This window comes from Eumetopias jubatus, unplaced genomic scaffold (assembly GCF_037043125.1).
Source record: "Eumetopias jubatus isolate StellerSeaLion01/CBP00866 unplaced genomic scaffold, mEumJub1_p1.0 scaffold_11, whole genome shotgun sequence".
Taxonomy (NCBI): domain Eukaryota; kingdom Metazoa; phylum Chordata; class Mammalia; order Carnivora; family Otariidae; genus Eumetopias; species Eumetopias jubatus.
In genome coordinates this window covers 45172006-45195025 of record NW_028274817.1, presented here as the reverse complement: position 1 = coordinate 45195025, position 23020 = coordinate 45172006, and the positions used below count along the sequence as shown (strand labels likewise).

Sequence of the window (23020 nt, the reverse complement as noted above, 5' to 3'; positions counted from 1 at the left end):
TTACACCACACACAAAAATAGACTCCAAATGGTTGAAAGACCTAAACGTGAGACAGGAGTCCATCAAAATCCTAAAGGAGAACACAGGTAGCAACCTCTTCGACCTTAGCCGCAGCAACTTCTTCCTAGAAACATCACCAAAGGCACGGGAAGCCAGGGCAAAAATGAACTATTGGGATTTCATCAAGATAAAAAGCTTTTGCACAGCAAAAGAAACAGTCCACAAAACCAAAAGACAACCGACAGAATGGGAGAAAATATTTGCAAATGACATATCAGATAAAGGGCTAGTATCCAAAATCTATAAAGAACTTATCAAACTCAACACCCAAAGAACAAATAATCCAATCAAGAAATGGGCAGAAAACATGAACAGACATTTTTCCAAAGAAGACATCCAAATGGCCAACAGGCACATGAAAAAGTGCTCAACATCGCTCGGCATCAGGGAAATCCAAATCAAAACCTCAATGAGATACCACCTCACACCAGTCAGAATGGCTAAAATTAACAAGTCAGGGAACGACAGATGTTGGCGGGGATGTGGAGAAAGGGGAACCCTCCTACACTGTTGGTGGGAATGCAAGCTGGTGCAACCCCTCTGGAAAACAGTATGGAGGTTCCTCAAACAGTTGAAAATAGAGCTACCATTCGATCCAGCAATTGCACTACTGAGTATTTACCCCAAAGATACAAATGTAGGGACCCGAAGGGGTACGTGCACCCCAATGTTTATAGCAGCAATGTCCACAATAGCCAAACTGTGGAAAGAGCCAAGATGTCCATCGACAGATGAATGGATAAAGAAGAAGTGGTATATATACACAATGGAATATTATGCAGCCATCAAAAGGAATGAGATCTTGCCATTTGCAACGACGTGGATGGAACTGGAGGGTGTTATGCTTAGTGAAATAAGTCAATCAGAGAAAGACATGTATCATATGACCTCACTGATATGAGGAATTCTTAATCTCAGGAACAAACTGAGTGTTACTGGAGTGGTGGGGGGTGGGAGGGATAGGGTGGCTGGGTGATAGACATTGGGGAGGGTATGTGCTACGGTGAGCACTGTGAATTGTGCAAGACTGTTGAATCACAGATCTGTACTTCTGAAACAAATAATGCAACATATTTTAAGAAAAAAGAAAAAGAAGAAGATAGCAGGAGAGGAAGAATGAAGGGGAGTAAGTCAGAGGGGGAGACGAACCAGGAGAGATGATGGACTCTGAAAAACAAACTGAGGTTTCTAGAGGGGAGGAGGGTAGGGGGATGGGTTAGCCTGGTGATGGGTATTAAAGAGGGCACATTCTGCATGGAGCACTGGGTGTTATGAACAAACAATGAATCATGGAACACTACATCAAAAACAAATGATGTAATATATGGTGATTAACATAATAATAAAAAATTAAAAAAAAAAAACCTCCACTGCAGTGGTCCCTACATCTGTGGAGATGGCCCTCCTTGAATAAGGTCTTCCTTGCCATAGTGCCAAGTGTCACTGAATTTTTTTTTTTTCTTTATGGTACTGGCCGTCTTGGTGGCTGCTCAGCCCTCGGCCACCACCAACCACCACTGCAGGAGACCAGCCCAGGGGGACTAGAATTGTCTACATTAATCTCTAGCCCTAAATTCTCTCTTGCCTTCAGACAGTGGGTCTCAATGAAATGGGATTTAAAGGAAAATTCAGTGCTTTCTTCATTATGCCTCAGTGATTCCCAAACTCAGAAATTTGCAACTAAATGTGGCACATCAGAAAGTGCTCATTACAATCTTTTTGAATGAAACAGGCAGAGGTCTGATCGTTCTGATCCGTCTTTGGCCATCCTGCACGTTCTTTTGGGTAGGGACTGAGTTCCATGTATTCATGTGTTATATGATGGTGGATGAATGTCTCTTGTTTTGGATTAAGCATGTAGAAGATGGTCAAGGTCTAATAATCAACCACTTGCTGGTTATTTGGGCAAGTCTACCCTTTGCCTTTGGGGAAATAACTAAACCAGGATCTCTAGAGGGGGGCAGTGAGGAGCTCACCTCTACTTCCTGCCTGTTTGTACCTTCTTCCTTCCCCACCCCCTGTTGATTGGAAGGAATGCTTTTGGGGGCAGGTTGGCACAGTGGTCCTTCCCAGTAAATAGGAGCCCTTTTAGGTATTGGATTTATCTATTTTGATATATATAGAGGAATCTGTAAAGTTACATTGTTATATATTTTTAACTTTTATAAAATCCTTACTTGCTTTCTAATTCTGCTGTCCTTAAATTCTTTTGTTCAGGCTTTACTTATGTCCTAGCTGGCTCACTACAGCCATCTCTTGGCAGACCTCATCCATCCATCCATCCATCCATCCAACCATCCATCCATTATTCTGTGAGTTTTCAATGTATCAGAAATTCAGATTTTTCTCATTCTCTAAGTATCTAGTAAGAAATAGCGCAAGGTAATGTCCCCGGCTGTCCCATGTGCTTTGGCCTCCCCTGTTGTTCTACTATTAAAAGAATAAATTGCCCATGTACCCCACAGGACACGAGGCAGTCTGGAGGCATTTCTGGGATAGCTCTGTATAAATTTGGCTCCAGCAGGGACTGAAACCAAAGTTAACAGCATCTTGTTTTGGTTGCTTTTGGCTTCTTAGAGGAAAAGCTACATAGTCAAACCAGTCCCAGGAAATAAGCATAATTTCAGTTCCAGCCTCCACACAAATACCCTGTCAGGGTACTTTTTATTGTTCTCATGGGTACCCTATTCAGATCACAAATTACTAATCAAGTTAATAATGACAATGTTACAATATTAACTACCAGTATTCCTTAGTCGACTATGATGTGTCCAACGGTATGCTGGGTGTTGCAAACATTCTTTCAGTTAATCCTCACAACTGTTTACTATCTCCATTTTCCAGTTGTGGAAATTGAGTGCTGCTGTTAGTGCATGGGATTCACATTCAGGACTATGGGCCCCCAAAGTCATTGCTATGCTATGTTCCCTTCCGGCATCATCAGGGTCCCCTCTGCATCCCTGGCAATGGCCCACCAGCTTCCGGCTGTCAGTTTCTAAGGCACTACTTAAGTGGTACCTCCATTGAGAAGCCCGTCTCCATGTCAGCACACCTGAGTTCTCCCCTGTCTCAACCTGGCTCCTGATGCTGACCTTCTCATGTTGTTGGATGGGTCTCTATGTCGCCTGTCAGCTCTCCAAAGGAGGAAGGAAAGGAGGAGATTGGACCTTCACCTCTGTTACGCTTTCCAAGTTCTGCAGACGTCCCTTTTCATTGCTTTCAGTTGACTGAAGAAATTGGTCTCCTGATCCTAACTGCAGGCACCCTCTGGTTCCTTCTCGGTTCTGAGGTGGTTTTCAGGGGAAGAGACAGTCTATTACTAGCATTTAGTAGGTCTTTGATTTTTTTACGGGGTCCTCAGGGCTTTCTTAGCTGCCCCTGTTCAGAGGTAAGCACTCCCAGACTTAGTGCCTAAGGGTGATCTGTCTTTTTAATGATCCTGTTTACTGAAATAGGAGGCAATTTTCTCAAAGTTGCTCAAAGTTCTGCTCTGTCAAAAATAAGTGTTTCCCAACTGAGCCTCTTTGTTTGCATTTTGCCCAAGGCCTTTTCCCTCTACCTTCATTGTTAGCCCACAGAAAGCCAGAGAGGATGTTAAAGATTCACTTCACTAATTCATAGCCAATTAGGAAGCTTTGTTTTGAACCTGACTAGAAGGTCTCCTTGGCAGTAGATCTGGAGCCTTCCCCTTGGCACTCTGGGGAATATGTTGGTTAGAAAACAGAATTTGTAATGGTGGCAACGCTTCCTTTGATTGGTTAGAAAACAGAATTTTGAAAGTAATGGTGGCAATGGTTCCTAATTTGGGTGTAGCTGGTTAGAATGTTACACACAGTGTATTTTATTATCAGGACGATATTTGCTTTCTATTATGTAGCTTTGGGCTAACCCCCATTATCTTTAAAAGTTTTCACATCTAACACTTCTCTGTTTTAACCTGCACACGGAAGCTGATCTAGGGTGTACAAATGGGAAGGGACATTATTTTCTTCTTTGGTGATGGTGCAGTGGCTTTTTTTCCAAGTTTGGATTTTGGTCTAATGATTAGTTTTCTTTCCTCAGGACACTGTTTTGTTTCATCCTGAGTTGGTTATTAGGAGGTAATTCTGATAGTTAACTACGACTGGAAGGTTTCTTAGGTAGAAACCCTCCAGGTTGTTGCAGTTTGCTAAGAAAGTGCTTCTGACTTCTAGCAGAATGCAAATTAGCTTGGCTGCGGGGAACATTAAAAAACAACAACAACAACAAAAACAATCTCTTAAGGCACAGCAAAAGTTGTGTTCTGAGGGTGAAATTAAAGTTCCCAGGTTGTGAAGCATGAGGTGTACTTGTTCTCTGCTTTTTGATGTACGAAATCTTTAACCTGCGTGGTTTAGGACCCTATCTTTCTAATAAGGTGATCCATTAGCTTCCAAAATGTTATTTAACAAGTGGGATTTTAATTTGATTTTTGTGGCCTCAAAGTTGAACCATTTGCTAAACAAACAAAACCAAAAAAACTCTCACAATTTTCTGGGTTGGATTTTTTACCTGGTTCAATGTCGAGAGAGTAGCTGTCTATCTCCAGGTCAAGTCGTTGGGCTGCAGCAGAACGAAAATCCTCCAAGACCCTCTGCACAGCCTTGGTGAGGTTATAGGGCACCGACTTAGCAAACCTCATTTTGCTATTCACGATCACACTCCCATTTCTGAAGTTAAGTATTTCAAGTTGCTTAAATCCCGTAAGATTGGAGCGTAGATAGGGAACCAGCTGCAAAATAAAAGATGGTTTACCCTTAACTGTGTTCTAAGTGCTCAGCTGCTGCTCATTCCATTTATACTCACTTCTCATGATCTGAGGCATAAATTTCAGTTCCTTTTTGATTGTCTTTATTTTTGTGTTTGGATTTAATGTGAAAGCAGAACACGACTATTTAATGATCTATTTGCACTGATTATGTCCCATATTTCCACCTTTCTATTTGTGTATTGAGATGGATGGGCAGTGATTTTCTTCATGATGAATTGTGACAACAAAGGACTTTTTAAAATCTAGGCCAATGTTATCAGCAAAGCAGGAATGCCAGGTTCAGTTATTAAAAAAAAAAATTCAAACAAATAAAAACATGTTCCAAACTGAGCCCAGGAGCAGACTGACCTCCGCCTGTATAAATGGGACATCTATTTGGAAGCAACCAATTGAAATGACCTATTGAAGTAACAGCTTACACATCAGCTTGTCTGTCTACACAGGACATGTTTCACGGTCAATGCATAGGCCGCGCAGTGGAAACAGCAGGGAACTGGCAGTCAGGGGACTTGGGTGTCAGTCCTGGAACTGTCCCCAGCTAGCTGTGTGATGTCATCAAACCATTTATCCATTGTATTGTACCTCAGTGCCCTTATCTGAATTGTAAGGAAGAAGAAAAAGTGGTTCCCTAAGGACATTTTCCAAATTGTAATTTAATAATCTCAAAAGTCTGCCCACGGGCATTGTGCTTCAGAGTCCTACAGCTGCGTATTGTGAGCCACTGCCTCCCCTGAGATCCCTTTTCAGAAATGTCTGAAACTCAGCAGTGTCTGCCTTGTTCTTGGCCCTGAAAGTTAACCCCTTCTTTAATAAACTGACACCTACGAACACAGAGAGTACACAGATGCAAGCTACAATCTCCCAGGCTTAGCCCAGGTCTACTTTTTCTTGTCCCTGTCCCCACCTCACCAGAATTTTGACTCTAACCTTGCCCACATGCCGATAGCTTCCCCCCTCCCACAGGTTATTGTAAAAATAAAATGAAATTTTATACAAAGTGTGGAACTTCTCAGTCTACTCTCAGTACTCTCCTACTTATATTGACTGGGCTCATTTTTTTCATCTTAGCATTGCGTTGGCCTCTGGTGGGAATTCCCTGTCTTTAGTATGCAGATGATTAGCTGCGCCCTTCTCCCAAATCCATTTTCTTCTTCACAGGAAAGAGACTGCCTTGCTAGAAACCACATTTCCCAGCCTCCCTTGCAGCAAGATATGGCCACGTGCTAGTTCCCATCGACGGAATATGAGTGGAAGAGATGTGGGCAACTTTGGTATCACTCACTTTCTTATGAAACTGCTTGCCCTGGGCTTCCTTTCTTGCCCCTTCTCACAAATGGAAACAGGGATTTACTGGTGACTCAGCTTTTTGTGAATGAGCAGACACCATTGGGGTTGTCAGAGTTATAAGACAGAGGAAATGTGAATCTCTGGATGACACTGTAGAGCAGAATTGCCCTACCCATCAAGTTGAAAAGAAATAAACTTGTATGTTATTTAAGTGACTATATATATATATTTTTTGAAGTATAGTTGACATACAGTGTTATATCAGTTTCAGGTGTACCACATAGTGATTCAACAAGTCTATGTGTTATGCTACACTCATCAAAGTGTAGCTACCATCTGTCACCATATTTAAGTTACTATATTTTTGATCTCTTCATTATGGAAGCTCAGCACATACCCTAATTAATATACCTGAGCTAGGTGCACTGGGACTCTGTTCCCTGAGATTGTCCCGGTATCTACTCACCTCACCTCACTGGGGTGGGGGGACATAGCACAAAGTCTTCCTTTAAAGTTCACTTGAAGACCTTGGTTTTTATGTGGTTTTAATTTGCATAATGATTTCATTTATATGAAGCTTACAAATATTTTTTCTGTTATTTTCAGAAATTCTAGGATTTTTGTATTGTGTATTTGACTTTAATTGGCTATGACTGCATACAGGTATCACATGGTTGAGCATTTCTTATTATATGTGTGTTTCTTATTGTACATGTAGAAACAAAATAAACATGTGAGTTTTGGGGGTATTGTATAATCAAAGATATACGCCATCATGATCTTCATCTCATTTTCTTTTTTAGGGATCAGGGATGATATGCCATTTAGCTATTTTTTAGTTTTACAAAAACTTAAGGGGAACTAAGAAAGGAGTCCTTACACTTGAACTCTCGGCCTCATCTGTTCTGGACCCTTCGAGTTTTGAATCCTTCTATCTGATGGCTGGAAAACAGCCTGTGGCATTATAACTTAGGGAAAGTTTGCTCATACTGCTTTTAAATTCCACATTCAGTACTTGAGTGGCTATGTATTATTCCTGGGAAAACTACACTAGGAATAACTATAATGAAAAGATCTTAAGGATAAGATCTCATGGGGCTGGGTGTCAGTGTCTGCCTGGAGTGTCCACTGCAGAACTCACTTGCTTATTGGATCTGCATCCATCCCCACACTTTAGCTGAATACCTTCAGCAACAGCTATGTCAGAGGCTTGTCTCTTCCAACATTCATTGCTCAAGACAGCCAGTGATGATATTATAAAGTAACAAGAAAAAAAGAAAGGACACGCAGGGAATTGGAAGCAGTGCTTATTCACCAGCTGTATGAATTGTTGCTCCAGAGCTTGGTACTCCAGAGAGCTCTTGTTGAACAGGTTGTTGGAGAAGGGCATGTTAGCGACTCGCAGACTGAAGAAGACTACCAGTTCTTGGCCCTTGGTGGCAATGGTCATAGAGTTAGTGGTGATGTACTGTAAAGCTGGGTTGGGAGTGGTAGTCTCCGAGAAATGACCTGGGGTAGAAACATCTGCACTGAATCTTGGTACCTCAGAGGAGGCAGGAGTGTTAGTTAGATCCATTATGTCTAAGTCTCTCACAATATCTTGGCTGCCTGAAGATGCAGTTGAATGTGAAATTTCCAGAGCTGACTGGCTGAGGGCAGAATAGCCGTCCATGGGGATGGTTAGTTCTGGGATTAGTACTGTCTGGTCAATGGGCATTATGTCTGTGGCACTTTGATCAGTCAGAGAGAAGATGCTGAATGCAGTAAAGAAAGGTAGAGTGTCTGATGGCGAAGCAGAGGCCTTAGCAGGTGAAGACCAAGAACTGTCTGTGGGAAAAGATTCTGAGACCAGTTAATTTTGTCCAGGTATTTTTCCCAAAGAAGAGAAAGCAAAAAAGGAAATCCAAAGTTAGACTTAAAATAATGCATTTGCATTGGTTGTTTTAATGTCATATTTTTAAAGAAGAAATTGGTATAGAAAGGATAGGCAGTCCTGTGTCCAAACCTGTACTCACTTTATTCAGGCCCAAGTATTTCCAGATAGATGAGACTGAAAGACCACCAGTAACCTAAAATTTCTGCGTAGCCAGAAATAACACACCTAGGGACCAGCTGGTAAAAACTGACTAGGTCACCAGGTGGTGCTAAAACACAGATGGCGTTAGAATAGATTTGTATCCCACATTGCCATCTGGAACTCCCAGCCAATTAGCTATGCAGATTGGGCCCAGAAATTTTATTCACCTTCCAACCTTGCAAGCCTGCATTTTATGCATTTGGGTTTTTTGGATCCGAGGTGTCACATTTTGGTAGTTTTACCACTTAAAATTTAAATTATGCTTTTCCAAAATTAGATAATCGGACTGAATAACTTGCCAATTTGCAAAATGATTTTGAGAAAGTAAAGGTGTGGGTGACACATATAATTTGAACTTTATATTGGCCATACAACTTGTTAAATATTTGATAGTATTTAAGTGTTTTTTTACTTTTACATGAGAATAACTTCATAATTTCTACTACCACTTTGCATTTCTTCCTTAGGTAAGAACACATTGAACTTCTAAAGTCTATTCTCTTTTTGGTACAAAATTAAAATCAGTAAGTATTTATGAACTAAGAAAGTGGTTATATGAGACTTTCAGATAAAGAGATCGGTGGGTCATTAAAATTTTCCAATAAACCTAAATCCAGAGCCACTGACAATATTTAAGGCATTAAGTAGATCAAAACAAGGAGCTTTCTGTGATTACTTCAGTGGCATTTTGGCAAATATGTGGGAAAGCTGGGTTGAAATCCGAATGCTAAGCATGATGAATGGAGTGTTTGGATGCAGATATAATCTTTGGACTCTCAGTCAGCTAATTTACTAGAGTGCAATCACCCAAACTGAAACTCCAAGTGATAAACAGCTCTGAAAGGTGGAATCATATTACTTTTATCAGTTTCTTAAAATAAAACCTGCTTGTTGGTGAACGTACCCAGCTTTCAGAGAAGTACCCTCCTTTCTCTCACCTGAGGAGAATGCCTGGGCATGTTCGCCCATAGTTATTCAACTGTCAGAAATGATGTTTTCTAACATTCATGATCTCTCTGGATATACACCCATAGTTTTATTCAAGTCTTCATTGCCATGGGCTGAGTGTTTTCTATCTTCCCCAAATGCATACTTTGAAGCCCTAATCTCCAATGTGACAGTATTTGGAGGTGGGTCTTTGGGAGGTAATTAGGCCATGAGGGTGGATCCAGCACGAATGGGATTAGTCCTCTTATAAAGAGGAGACACAGAGATGATCTCTCCTTCTGCTATGTGAGGATACGGCAAGAAGGCATCCTTCTGCAAACCGTAAAGAAGCACCTCACCAGGGACCAAATCAGCTGGCAGCTTGATCTTGGGCTTCCCAGCCTCCAGAACTGTGAAAAATAAATTCCTGTTGTTTAAGCCCCCACCCCCCCAGTCAATGGTATTTTGTTACAGCAGCCTGAGCTGACTAAGACATCCACAGAAGGATCTGGGATGAATAAATGAAAAGGCTGCAAGTACTATCAGTGATGTGATTTGACTTCTTTGGGTCATGGGGAAATGCCTACGAACCTATGTTCCTATGATGTGGTCTTTTTGCTCCTCCAGATGATAAGGGTCTGGGAAGAAGCACAATGACAGATATCTTCATTCTGCTCCTGGGCCAGCATCACACTTTTGTTACTAGATAGACTTTAGCCACATTAAAATAGTCTGCTGCCTTAATGTCACCAACCAAAAAAATTGAATTTCTAACTCCTTCCCTTTGTGGCATTTTAACATTAATCTTTTACATTCAAAATAAACCCAACAAAGTTCTTTCACTGATAGAACAGTTGACTATTTAAATGTGGGGTTGCTAGGGATGTCTGGGTAGCTCAGTCGGTTAAGCATCTGCCTTTGGCTCAGGTCATGATCCCAGGGTTCTGGGATTGAGCCCTGCATTGGGCTCCCTGCTCCGAGGGAAGCCTGCTTCTCCCTCTGCCTGCCACTCCCCCTGCTGGTTCTCTTGCTCTCCCTCTGGCAAATAAATAAATGAAACCTTTAAAAAAATAAATGTAGGGTTGCTAGATAAAGTGCAGGATTCTCACTGGAAAATACACTAAAAAATTGTTAGTTGTTTATCTGAAATTCAAATTTAGCTGGGCATCTTGTATTTTTCTTTGCTGAATCTAGCAGTCCTATTTAAGTGTGGTTTTATAAAAGACTCTATTCTCTCTTGGCTTGAGGTTGAAACTATTAAGGCTATGGCTAATTCTTTTGAAATAAAAATATTGTCAAACCTCATCACTAATAAATGTATTTTAAACAATTATGTTTTCATTTGATTCTTAGGTAAAAATTAGACATGTCATCAACACAGGCCATTTCAACATTAAGTTTTTTACACTGCAACAGAGAAGTCAAGCACTAAAAGCCAAGGCCATTTATTTTATCATGTGGCATACAAAATGAGCAGACTCAAAATAACTTGACTTTTAGCTGTTATGTTACAGTGTGTGGGGGGTTCCTGTGAGGGTGTGGGGTGTGCTTCTATGTCAGTATGCATGGTGGGGTGCTGGTTAGAATTCCAGCTGCTGGGTGTAGAAGAAATGGCTAGTTTGGCCACTTTCTGGGCAGGAGACCTATCCAAAAGCAAAGGCCGCAGATAAAATGGTCTGAACCAAAGTATATGAATTCAGGTTTAGCTGAAACCCACGGTGAGAGATGCTGGTAATGGGTGAAGATGGGCACAGTTGGGGTAGCCAGAAGCCCTAGTAGTAGCTAAAGGAAGGCAAAGCAGAAGATAAGCAAGGTGTGAGGGACAAGTACAGATGAAAGAATATTTTAAATGCTTCTAGAAAAAGATACACACACTTGTCATAAAAATCAAGTGGTCGTCTATTTTATGTTTAAAAATCTAAAAAGAGATTCCACAATCTCTTTTAAATATTCAAGTGGCATGACCAACAAATTGCTTAATTCTATATCAATCAAATCCATTCTTATTTATCATAACAAGAAAATTATTACTTTCCTTTTTGGCATAGTATAGAGATAGGAAATAAGTGTTTATTATACATTCATTCAACAAATAAATATTGATAGCCTACTATGTGCCAAGCACTGTTTCAGGTGCTGGAATATATCAGTGAACAAAACAGATGAAAGTTCTGGCCCCAAGGAGTTTACCGTCTAGTGGAGGAAGACAGAAAGTAAACAAACAATGGGAAATACATAGTATACCAAGTTGTGATAAGTGCTGTAGAAATAAAGTGGGAAATGGGGTGAGAATGTTGGGTTGGCAGCTTATGTAGAGTGATCACTGAGAATATAACATTTGAGCAAGACCTGAAGGAGGCAAGAGAGTTTAGCCATGCAGCAAATGCAAATGAGAAAGCCAAAGGAAGAAAGGTGTCTTTCATGTTTCAGTAACAGATGGCTGGTAGGGCAGCATGGCTAGAATGGAGTTCTATACTATCAATCAAGTGTGAGGGTGACAAAAGATATTTTTGAACACTCAAAGTCTCAAAAAATTCCTCCTAGGCATCCCTTTCTAGGATGTTTTCACCTAAAGTGTTGGTAAACCAAGAAATAGGAAGAAATGGAATACTGAAAAAAACTTAGGGAAATCCCCTGAGGTGGTCAAGAGGTCTTTCAGACAGATAGGTACTGCAGAGACAAGTATATAGAATACTTATGTCAACAAACCCTCTGCCACTGTGGTAAATTATTTAACTTGACGAAACTACCGGAGGATGTTCTCTACAAGACAAGAGAGTAAATCCAGAGAGAGAAAGCCTGAGATCTAGGGATCAGGGAATCCAACTCAGTAGAAAGGCCAAGGAAATTCTAAGGATGATAGCAGAGGAGAGTCCCAGGTGACAGCTGTCCAAAAGGCTTAGAGAGTAGCAATCTAGAGAGAAAGAGAAGAAGGTCTTTGAAAATTGGAAGTGATAAGTTACCTGATGTGGAAAAGTATATTGGAAAAGTCAATGGAAAGTTTGGGAATAGTTGACATTAAATACAAAGAAACGAAGCAAATAAAAAAAATCAAAGAAAACATTAACTCTAGGAAAACAGAAAGGAAACATAGAGCAAATAGATCATCTGTGAATATATAATATAAATGCTGAATACTGATGTAATAATAGTTATCACCATTTTGGAAAAATGGTGGAAGTAGAAGAATGGTACTGTAGAAACATAGACCTTTATCTACAATAATAGAAAGACAATAAATGATATATAAAACTGATGGCTCAAAAAATATATATTATTTAAAATTACAGGAAGAGTAAATGCTGGAAGAAATAGCTAACTGAGTTAAGAGACTAGTTTGGTAGATGGGCTTGCACAGTGGGGAGGTGTGAGATAGCAAAATGCTGTATTTGTCAGAACACTTTTGTGACTTGACTTAAAGAAACTTAAGTGCTTTATTTTGGGATAATTGTATATTCAAGTGCAGTTCTAAGAAATAATAGAAAGTGACATCAGTAGAAATGGCATAGTAAGAAACTCCAAAAGTCAAGTTGTCCTTTACATTCCAAAGTTACAGCTAGTAAGTAGTTGTGATATAATAAGAAATATATATTTGGTCTCTGCCTCCAGTTCCTAACACAGAGCTCCTAAATTCCTTGTAATTTCCTGGGTGATAGGAGCATCTTTTGTCCTAGTGAGGTGACTTTTGGTGGGTTCCTGGATAGCATCAGGATGGAGGCTGGCCACTGGAATGACCAAGACAGGATTAGAAGCTTGGAAATTTTCCCCCATCCCCTATCCTCTGAGGAGAAGAGAGGGGTCAGAGATTGAGTTAATAATTGATCATGTCTACGTGATGAAGCCTCCATAAAAATTCCTAAACTCTGGGTTTTGTAGAACTTCTGGGTTGGCACACACATCCATGTGCCAGGAGAATAGTGTACTCCAGTTCCACAGGGACAGATGCTTCTGCACCTGGGACCTTTCCAGAACTCACCTTATATATCTATCTCTTCATTTGGCTCTTCATTTATATTTGTTATTATGTCCTTTATAATAAACTGATAAACATAAGTAAGTATTTCCCTGAGTTCTGTGAGCCATTATAGCAAATTATGAAATTGAGAAGGGGCTTGTGGGAACCCCAATTTATTTTTTATTTTTCTAAATTTTATTTCTTTTAATAAAAATTGTATATATTTATGGTATAGAACATGATTTGACATACATATACATAGTGAAATGATTGCAACAGTCAAGTTAATTAACATATTTCCTCACATAGTTACCATCTTTTTCTTTGTGACAAGAACACTTGAAATCTCCTGCAGTATTCAGTACAGTATTATTAACTGCAGTCATCATGCTATACATTAGATCTCTAGACTTATTCATTCTATATAACTGCAACTTTATATCCTTTGATAAATATCTTCCCATTTCCCCCAGGTCCTTGCCCCTGGTAACCACCAATATGCTCTCTGCTTCTAGGTCTTTGAATTTTTTAGGATTCCACATATAAGTAAGATCATGCCGTTTTTTCTTTCTGGCTTATTTCACTCAGGGTAATGTCCCCCAGTTTTATCCATGTTGTTGTAAATGGCAGAATCTCCTTTTTTAAAGCTGGATAATATTCCACTGCAGATATATATATATATATATATATACATATATATATATATATATATATATATACACATATCACAATTTCTTTAACCATTCATCCATTGATAGACACTTACAGCTGGTTGATCAGAAGTACAAGTGATAAGTGATAGCCTGGGACTTGTGACCGGCACCTAAAGTGGGGGCCAAGTCTTGTGGAGCTGAGCACTTAACCTGTGGGGGCTGCACCAACTCTGGCTAGTTAGTGTCATACTGAATTTTTCGATATCCAGATGATGTCTGGAGAGTTGGAGAATTGGTTGACATTGAAAACCCCTCCACACATTTGATGTTAGAAGTATTGTGAATGGAGAAATAGTTTTCCTTTCAGTAGCTAAGCCCTCAGGAACTTTGGCACCAATGAGCCCTTCTTAAAATAACTATCTCATGATATATTCCAGCCAACTCAAAGATAAAATAGAGAACTCAGGAATGTAGAAGCTGTGGTAGAAGGTTTGAGAGTGAGACTTAAATCCACTTAAATATGGAAATCTGCCCAAGAAGCCATAAAAGTTGTGACTACAGAACCAATTTTAAACTTATGAAATATGACAATTGTAAAATACTCACCAAACTACCAAAACTGGGATGTGGGGGAGTGAAGATGGCTGGATTATGAGTGTTTTGATAAATTTATCTTTCATAGCAGTACATCAAAAATGCCTAATGTTGATACATATAGTATAAATGATAATAACTCCAAATTAATATTTTAGGTAATCTTTCTTTAGGGATTTCTTAAGAATGAATATGTCATTAGGTAAGGAAATATTTATCTGAAATCCAGCAATTTCTTGCATGTCATTTCAGTTTCTTTTTCTTCTATTAAAGTCAAGTAAAATTAAATGCGGTCCATTTTATTAGGATGACATTGCAGAAAAATTCCATTTTTGTAAAAGTACTTCTATCTATCCTTTTATCTTTTTAATTATATTGAGAGATATTTGAAATGATAGGTATCATTTAGTTATTTCTGAGTGGCAAAATTTTAGCATTGTTATTCACTTTCTTTCTTTCTTTTTTTTTTTTTTGGTAGTTTTCTCCATCCTTTAACATTTTATTTTATTTTATTTTTTGAGAGAGAGAGTGCATGCATGTGGGGGGGCAGAGGGAGAGAGAATTTTTTTAAAAAACTTTTATTTTTATTTTTATTTATTTTTAATTTTTTATTTAAGTTCAATTTAGTTAACATATAGTGTATTATTGGTTTCAGGGATAGAATTTAGTGAATCATCAGTTGCATATAACACCCAATGCTCACTGTATCAAGTGCTCTCCTTAATGGTCATCACCGCGTTATCCCACATCCCCCCACCCACCAGAGAGAGAGAATCTTTTTTTTTTTAAGATTTTATTTATTTGACAGAGAGAGAGACAGCGAGAGAGGGAACACAAGCAGGGGGAGTGGGAGAGGGAGAAGCAGGCTTCCCGCCAAGGAGGGAGCCCAATGTGGAGCTCCATCCCAGGACCCTGGGATTATGACCTGAGCCGAAGGCAGACGCTTAACGACTGAGCCACCCAGGCGCCCCAGAGAGAGAGAATCTTAAGCAGGCTCCATGCCCAGCATGGAGCGGGGATCGATCTCACGACCCTGAGATCATGACCTGAGCCAAAAATCGAGAGTCTGACGCTTAACTGACTGAGCCACCCAGGTGCCCCTGGTAATTACTGTTTTTAAAAAGCCTACCGTTTAGTCATTCAATATGAATATACACTTACTGTTTTTCTCATAGATATAGATATTTTGTAAACCTCAGATAAAAAAATACGGCTTCATGGTTATCTGGAGTAAATGTGAAATTTCAAATGTATCTGTATTTTAGGTAAAAGTCTTGAGCAGAGCCACCAAAGAAGCAAAATATTTTACTATCAATTCTTTATTGTTATTAATAATGTTAAATAACATCTGGATTAAAATTGAAGCTGGTAAGAATCTTAAGTTGTAAACCCTGGGGAACTTTGTTGTGTTTTCTTACTGTTTTAGTTAGATGTTTCTATGAGGTTATGCCTCAAAGTCCAGTCTTAGAATCTTGGGAGGCAGGATTGAGGATGGGATAGGAGGAAACTAATATTTATCTGGCACCTGTTATGTTTTAGGTACTATACAGGGATATTTAAAAAAAAAATCTCCATTTACTTTAAGCTGTTTTATACTTTCCCAACTGATTATACACTCGCATTTGCTACTTGATGTGAATTATTGGAGTCTTGAAGTATCTAATTATGGCTTCTCAAATGATTTAACGGGATAATTAAGAGAGGTAGCCCAAGGCTACAAAGATGAGTGTCCCCTCAACCAGTGGTCATAATTAGAATGAAATATCCATGTCTATGTATTCTAGCATGAGGCATTCTTCTTCCCAAATTATCAACAAAGGCACATTTTTTTTTGCAGTTTGGTTTATTACACTTTTTTCTCACTTAAAAAATGCTGAATGTGAGAATTCTTTTTAGACTTAAACTCTGCCTTATATAATATAAAAACTACAGATCTCAGAGCTGCAACACACCTACTTTCTTTCTTCACTGTGAGTAACATATCTCTAATAACTTTCAATTTAAAATCAGACCTATACAAGGAAATTTTGAGGATGCATTTGGAAAAATAGCCCATCTAATTCTTTCTCTCATTTGTTGGTGGCCTTAATAAAATTTTTGATTGTCTGTTCTGAAGAAATAAACATTTTGGGACAGATGAAGTAATTGTTACATGGATATGACATGCAGTGATCTTGTAGCTTTTAATAGCATGCCCATAATTCAATTCTGAATGGCTTCTGCATTATTTATTTCAAGATTATTGAAGAGGTTGTTTTTCTAGCTCTGGCTTGCAAAGTGAAATAATCAATGTTTTTCTCTCTATTAATAACTTCATATGTATCTAAGGAAATAATAAAGATTAAGATAAAATAAAATGTGAATTTGGGAATGTGGAAAGCACACAAAATATTACATGGTCATTGATGACCCTCACTTTCTGTTATTCATATCCCTGTATAGTTCCTCTTACATCCATAGAAGTGACCTCTACAGAATGCTATGGAGGTAATGATTAAAAGGTTCTGGTACCCAATTTCAATGAGAAGGGAGTTTCTCCACACCACCAACCACACCACCAACCACACCACCAGTTGGGTATAACACAATTCAACTCAATTCTGACACCATCTATAACTACCTGGAGATAGCACCAGATTCCACATGTTAAGGGCTCAGCCCCATATGACTGTCCTCCATTTCAGATGCTATCTGTAAGCCCAGATTGTTACCTGTGCTTCTAACCCACTCGCTACATATTAGAGGCTCCCACAAAACCCTCCCATGGTTTAATTTCCTACAGTGGCTCACAGAACTCAGGAAACCCATTTACTCACTAAATTATCAATTTATTACAAAGGATATTAAAGGATACAAATCAAGAGCCACATGAAGAGATATACACGACCAGGTCCTAAACAAAGGAGCTTCTGTCCTTGTGGAGTTTGGAGCCCAGCATGGTGGCATGTGGAGGCTTTCTGGCTCCCCAACCGGGAAGCTCTGCAAACCCCCTCCTTTGGGGTTTTTAAGGAGGCTTCACTACATAGGCACGATCGATTAAATCATTGGCCACTGGTGATTGATTCAATGCCCAGTCCCTCTTTCCTCCCCAGAAATCAGGGGGTGGACTGAAATTTTCACCCCTCTATTCATGATTAGTTCCCCTGGCAACCAGCCCTCATCCTTAAGTGCCAAAAGTCAACTCATCAACATAAACCTAGTTGTGGTGAACAGGGCTTGATATGAACAAGATGCCCATTTCACCTTTATGTCTCTGAAGTGATTTCAAGAACTGAGGACAAGAGACCAAATATTATAAGAAGAGATGCTCCCATTGCCCTTATCACTCAAAATATTCCAAGGGCTTTGGGAGCTGCAAGCCGGGGACTATGGATGAAGACTAAATATATATGAGAAATGTTTTGGTTATCCGAATAACCAAATATATATTTCCTGTAAATCACAATTTTGCAATGATGTATGATTATGAGGCTAGGTCATAAAAGATGTTACTTCTTCTGCCTTTCTCTCCTGAATCAATTGTCCCGGAGGGAATCAGCTGCCATGTTGTGAGGACACTCAAGCAGCCATGTAGAGAGGCCCATATGAAGAAGAACTGAAGCCTTCCTGTACCTAATTGCCAGCTGTGTATGCCACCTTGGAAGTAGCCCCATCAGCCCCTGTCAAGTCTCTAGAGGACTGTAGTTTTGGTCTCAGGAATGACCCTAAGCCTGAACTATCCAGCTACATCACTCCTTGAGTTCTGACCTACAGAAACTGGGAGAGATAAAAAATGCTTGTTGTTGCTTTAAGCCACTAAGTTGTGGAGTAATCTTCTTTGCAGCAATAGGTAATCAATACACACAGAAACCCTTGAAGACCTGAAATTGCAGGATTGTAGTTCTACCAATCTCTGACTCTGGCTTTTATCAGAATACCACAAAGAATGTTGCTTTTGGTTTAGAACAATTATTTTTAAACGTGCCTTTCTTATTTTATAGGAATGCATCATAATTTACATAAGATAGGCTGAAAGATTATATCAGTATTCTGATCTGCATTGGAGACATTAGATTCCAACCTATTGATAGGGAAGCTTTTAGAACAGGGTATGGGTTTGAATTTATGATATGAAGAGGGGAAGAATGAGTAGAAAAGACAGAGAAAAGACAGATTATACATTCAAGAACATGGTTTCTAAGACTGGTTTTGCCACTCTGAATTGCATTTACTTAATCTAGGTTGCAATAGGCAGCCTCCATGCCAATCAATCAACTCAGTACCCCCTTTTTCTAACAAATACTTTGTAATGCCACCTGTATGACCCTGAAGTGACCTTAATCAAGAATATAACCTAGCTAATATGCACTTCCAAAAAAGTCAATGCATTGTTCAAATTGTGACATAAAGGAGAAATAAAACAAAAATAATTTATAATAATGCAATATATATTTCAAAAGGCATTACAACACCATAAGACACAATAAAGCAGTTAGAAGCTTGTACTTACATGTAAATATCTATAAATACCACTGGGTTCCACAGCTACAAAGACAGACTGATTCAGCTGTTATACTGGCAACATAAATACCATGATCACCACCGTCATAAGAGAAGTGATTTTCTAAAATGATGGTTAACACTTAGTAAAGTTCAAACAAAACAAAAATACAATATCCCCTTAATTTATGTATTAGTTGCATTCCTAGAAAAGTCAGGTTAAATTAAAATTTAGCAAAATATACTTTGCAAATCATACTTATGTGAAAAAGGAAGTGTCAGGAAAGGAATGTGAACCACTTAAGTGTCTTATTTAGTATACCTGCCACATTATCTGATTTATATATAGGGGCCTGTGCCTCTTATTGCTTTGTAATCTGTTAGTTGCAGGATACCTACAGTAATGCAAATTATTGTTGTCTATAGAAAGGCAAAGGATTTTCTTCAGGTGGAACAGAATTGCTTATTTCTCTGTGGATAGTCACCAATTTTGCATACACTGGTAAATTTATTTCCTCTTTTATTTTTTTTTTTGGAAAGGGCACCCAAATTTTAACCATCCTCATTTTTAATTGCTGATCATGTGTTTGAATTCTCTTTCAAACTGGTCATAGCATCTTGTTTCCCCATTAGTTAATTTGTTAGGCATGATCTTTGACACATGTTCATTTTATAAATGTGTAAGAGTCATGATTTTACTTTTTAATAAAATTTTACTTTAACAGGAGATAAGGTCTAGGCTTAGAAATTAATAGGGTTTTTTCACATACATGAACATCTAGCAAGATAAACAAAAGTCTTGTTGGAAGCAGATGAATTCTTTGTTGTTTAGTATTGTCCTCAAATTCTAGAATTTCTCTTCCCACTAAATATTAATGATGCCCTTCCATTATTGCAGCACTAAAAATTGCCCTTCCTCCCCAAATTTACAAAACATATCCTACAGGGCTGTACTGTGACCCACTGAGAATTACTGCTGACAATGTTGAACTTTAACTTGAGCTTTACCAGAAAATGGCTGTGGTTAAGAACCCCTCATCCCAACCCTTTTGCTTTCTGAAATCTCCCCACCATCTTTTGCTCTGGGAAAGGACTAACTGCAAAGAATCGCCTTTCCTTATAGGACTTAGGTAAGACTTGTTGTCTACTCTTTCCCATGGACTCCCATAAGCCTCACAGAGGACTCCTTGGTTTACCTGCCTGTTTAAAACTCCACCCCCTCTGAGACAATATGGATGGACCTAGAAGGTATTATACTAAGTGAAATAATTTGGACTGAGAAAGACAAATAGGATATTATTTCACTCGTATGTGGAACCTAAAAAACAAAATAAATGAATACACAAAGACAAAGCAGAACCAGACCTATAAATACAGAGAACAAACTGATGGTTGCCAGAGGGGAGGGATGTGGGATGTTGGGCCAAATGGGTGAAGGAAAGAGGGAGATACAGGCTTCCAGCTATGGAATGAGTAAGTCATGGGAATGAATAAAAGGCACAGCATAAAGAATACAGTCAATGGTACTGTAATAAGGATGTAACAGGACAGATGGTAGCCATGGTTGTGGTGAACACAGCATAATGTATAAACTTGTCAAATTGCTAAGTTGTGCACATGAAACTAATGTAACATTGTGTGTCAACTACACTCAAATAAAACAACAACAACAACTCCATCCACATTTTCCTTTGAGATATTTCTCATTAATGAATGTTCTCCCTATTTTAACAGTGTGAATAAATTGTGTTCTTAATTATCTGGTACATTTTGTTTTACACACTGCTCTAAGCTCTAACTTTACACATCACATGTATGTATGCATTCTTCTTTGATCCCTAAACCAATCAGTCATTCCTCAGTTATTGAACACTTACTATGTTCCAGTATAAAATGGTGATTTAAACCAATCGCTAGAGATGCCTTTATGGTTATTTTGAAGGTCCATTGGCTTTAAGTCAAGGACTTAAGCAGCAAACCCAGAAAAGAAATTTTCAGTTAATCTGATGATCATTTTTATAGAGAATCAGTGGAATCATTGTTTGATATTTTACTGGAATCTTGCTTTCTAAAATTAAGCTTTCTGTATATTCAAGAAAGCAGGGAAGACGAGTACAAAGGCATTGGACCTGGAATATTTGAACATTTGATTCCATTCTGCCTTTACTTCCTTCAATCATTCATTCATTTAACAAATATTTATTGTATATTGATATGTGCCAGGCATTTTGCTAGTTCATAATAACAGCTCTTATTTTTTGTTACTTGGTACATTTCAGGCACAGTTCTAAGCATTGGACATTAACTAAACCTTCACAAGAACCCCATAAAATAAGTACTATTATAACCATTCCACAGATTAAAACTGAGGCACAGATAGAAGCTAAATAACTTGCCTAACGCTGCAAGTGGTTGAGCTGGGGGTTGGAGGCACATAGTGCACACTCCAGGACCCATCTTCCTGTTCTACTGATGCTGGGGTGATGAACACAACAGACCCAGCCTTGTCTTCAGGGAACATTCAGTCTTCAAGCATTAACTATCTAATCACAAGTATGTCAAGTGCTGTGAGAGAGGCCACTCAGCATGCTTTGGGAGGCATAAAAGGGAGACCTGATTCTCATTAGCTGGTAGATCTGCGTTTGTGAACTGAAGCTGGTAAGAAGACCTGCTCTCTTGGCTTTAGGGATGTGGTGAGGAGCAGAGCCAAATATGATATAAGAAAGCAAAACTTAGCAAGCACAATTCTTCAAACCACAAGCTGTGCTCATTAGCAGAAAACAAACTGGTGTACACTGGAGATGCCAGTCTGGCTTCAGACAGAGTCTCTTCAGAGAAGGACTTTAAGTAATTTTGATTGTGAACTGCTGAGATCAAAGCAAGTGTTATTTTTTTTTTAAATAAGGCAAACATTTCAGTGCAAATTTGGAAAAACTGTTTACGTCGCAAAAAATTTTCGTAAGAATATCATAAAAATACCGAAGGTAATTTTTTTCAAAGATTTTATTTATTTATTTGACAGAGAGAGACACAGTGAGAGAGGGAACACAAGCAGGGAGAGTGGGAGAGGGAGAAGCAGGCTTCCCGTGGAGCAGAGAGCCCGATGCGGGGCTCGATCCCAGGACCCTGGGATCATGACCTGAGCCGAAGGCAGACACTTAACGACAGAGCCACCCAGGCGCCCCCCGAAGGTATGTTTAATGAGAATTTTCTTAATTGCAATACATATTCAACAGTTTAAATGAAAATAAGGTTGATTTAAAAGTCAAGCATGCACTTTAAAGGATGTGCAGGGACTTGGTTTTTATGCAGAGTTGTTTTTCTACTAGTCAGTGAAAGAAATGTGGTATGGATAGGAAATTTAGAGGGATGCTGCATTTTCTTTTGGGAAGGTAGGAAGCTATAAAATCACGAGTGAGTCAGATCTAAGATGGAGTATCTCTATTGGCTTGGAAATGCCTGTGCCAGGAATGTATGTTCCCTGAGAGCGGAGCCTGGGGCTTCCATTTGGGAGCATCTTGAATAGAGCACTTTGCACATGCCCAGGATAGACTCATGTTTGGTCTGTGACTGAGAAGTCAATCAGAGGTCAGTGAGTGGTGGTCAGTTCCCGGTGTGTGCCAAGCTCCTGAGGCAGAGAAGATGTGCTATGGAACAGGGTCTGGCCATGCCTTAAGCATATCGGGATAAAATGAATTCTGTTCAGAGTCTATCTCTGATGTCCTAAAAAAGTTAATGTCATTTAGTTTGTGCTGGGAAAGATTGTGAATTGAGTTTAAAAGATTATTAGGTGTATTTTTCGAGAAAATACTGACCATCACCTAGCAGACCTTTGGAGGTTATGTAATTTTAGAGGGTTCTGTGCTTTTCATGGTCTTTGAGCTATTTTATAGCTCTATAAGCTATAGAAAACTAATGGTAATGCAAATAATTCTAGTCCTTAGAGATGCAGGCAAATTTTGTTTGGATGGAGATGCCACTGATTTAACTCCTATGGAAGAGATGATTCTAAACATTGTATTTTATTGCTGGGTGGGTTTTGACAAGTTTTGCATCAATTTGCAAATTTGTGTCAGCATTCCTGATTGCCTATATCATGGGTTGGCAAAGTTTTTCTGAAAACAGCCAAATAGTCAATATTTTAGGCCATATAAGTCCTGTGGTCTCTATTGCAACCACTGAACTATGCTGTTATAGA

The 23020-nt window shown here is 39.0% G+C and overlaps 1 protein-coding gene across 1 annotated transcript in view; it reads right to left on the bottom strand.

Moving 5' to 3' along the window:
• LOC148163056 (interphotoreceptor matrix proteoglycan 1-like) overlaps positions 1 to 23020 on the bottom strand; it is a 133950-nt gene that overhangs the window by 24620 nt on the left and 86310 nt on the right. Inside the window, 2 exon segments of the mRNA XM_088028551.1 lie at positions 4592 to 4811; positions 7453 to 7979. Coding sequence (XP_087884677.1) covers positions 4592 to 4811; positions 7453 to 7979 — 747 coding nt within the window.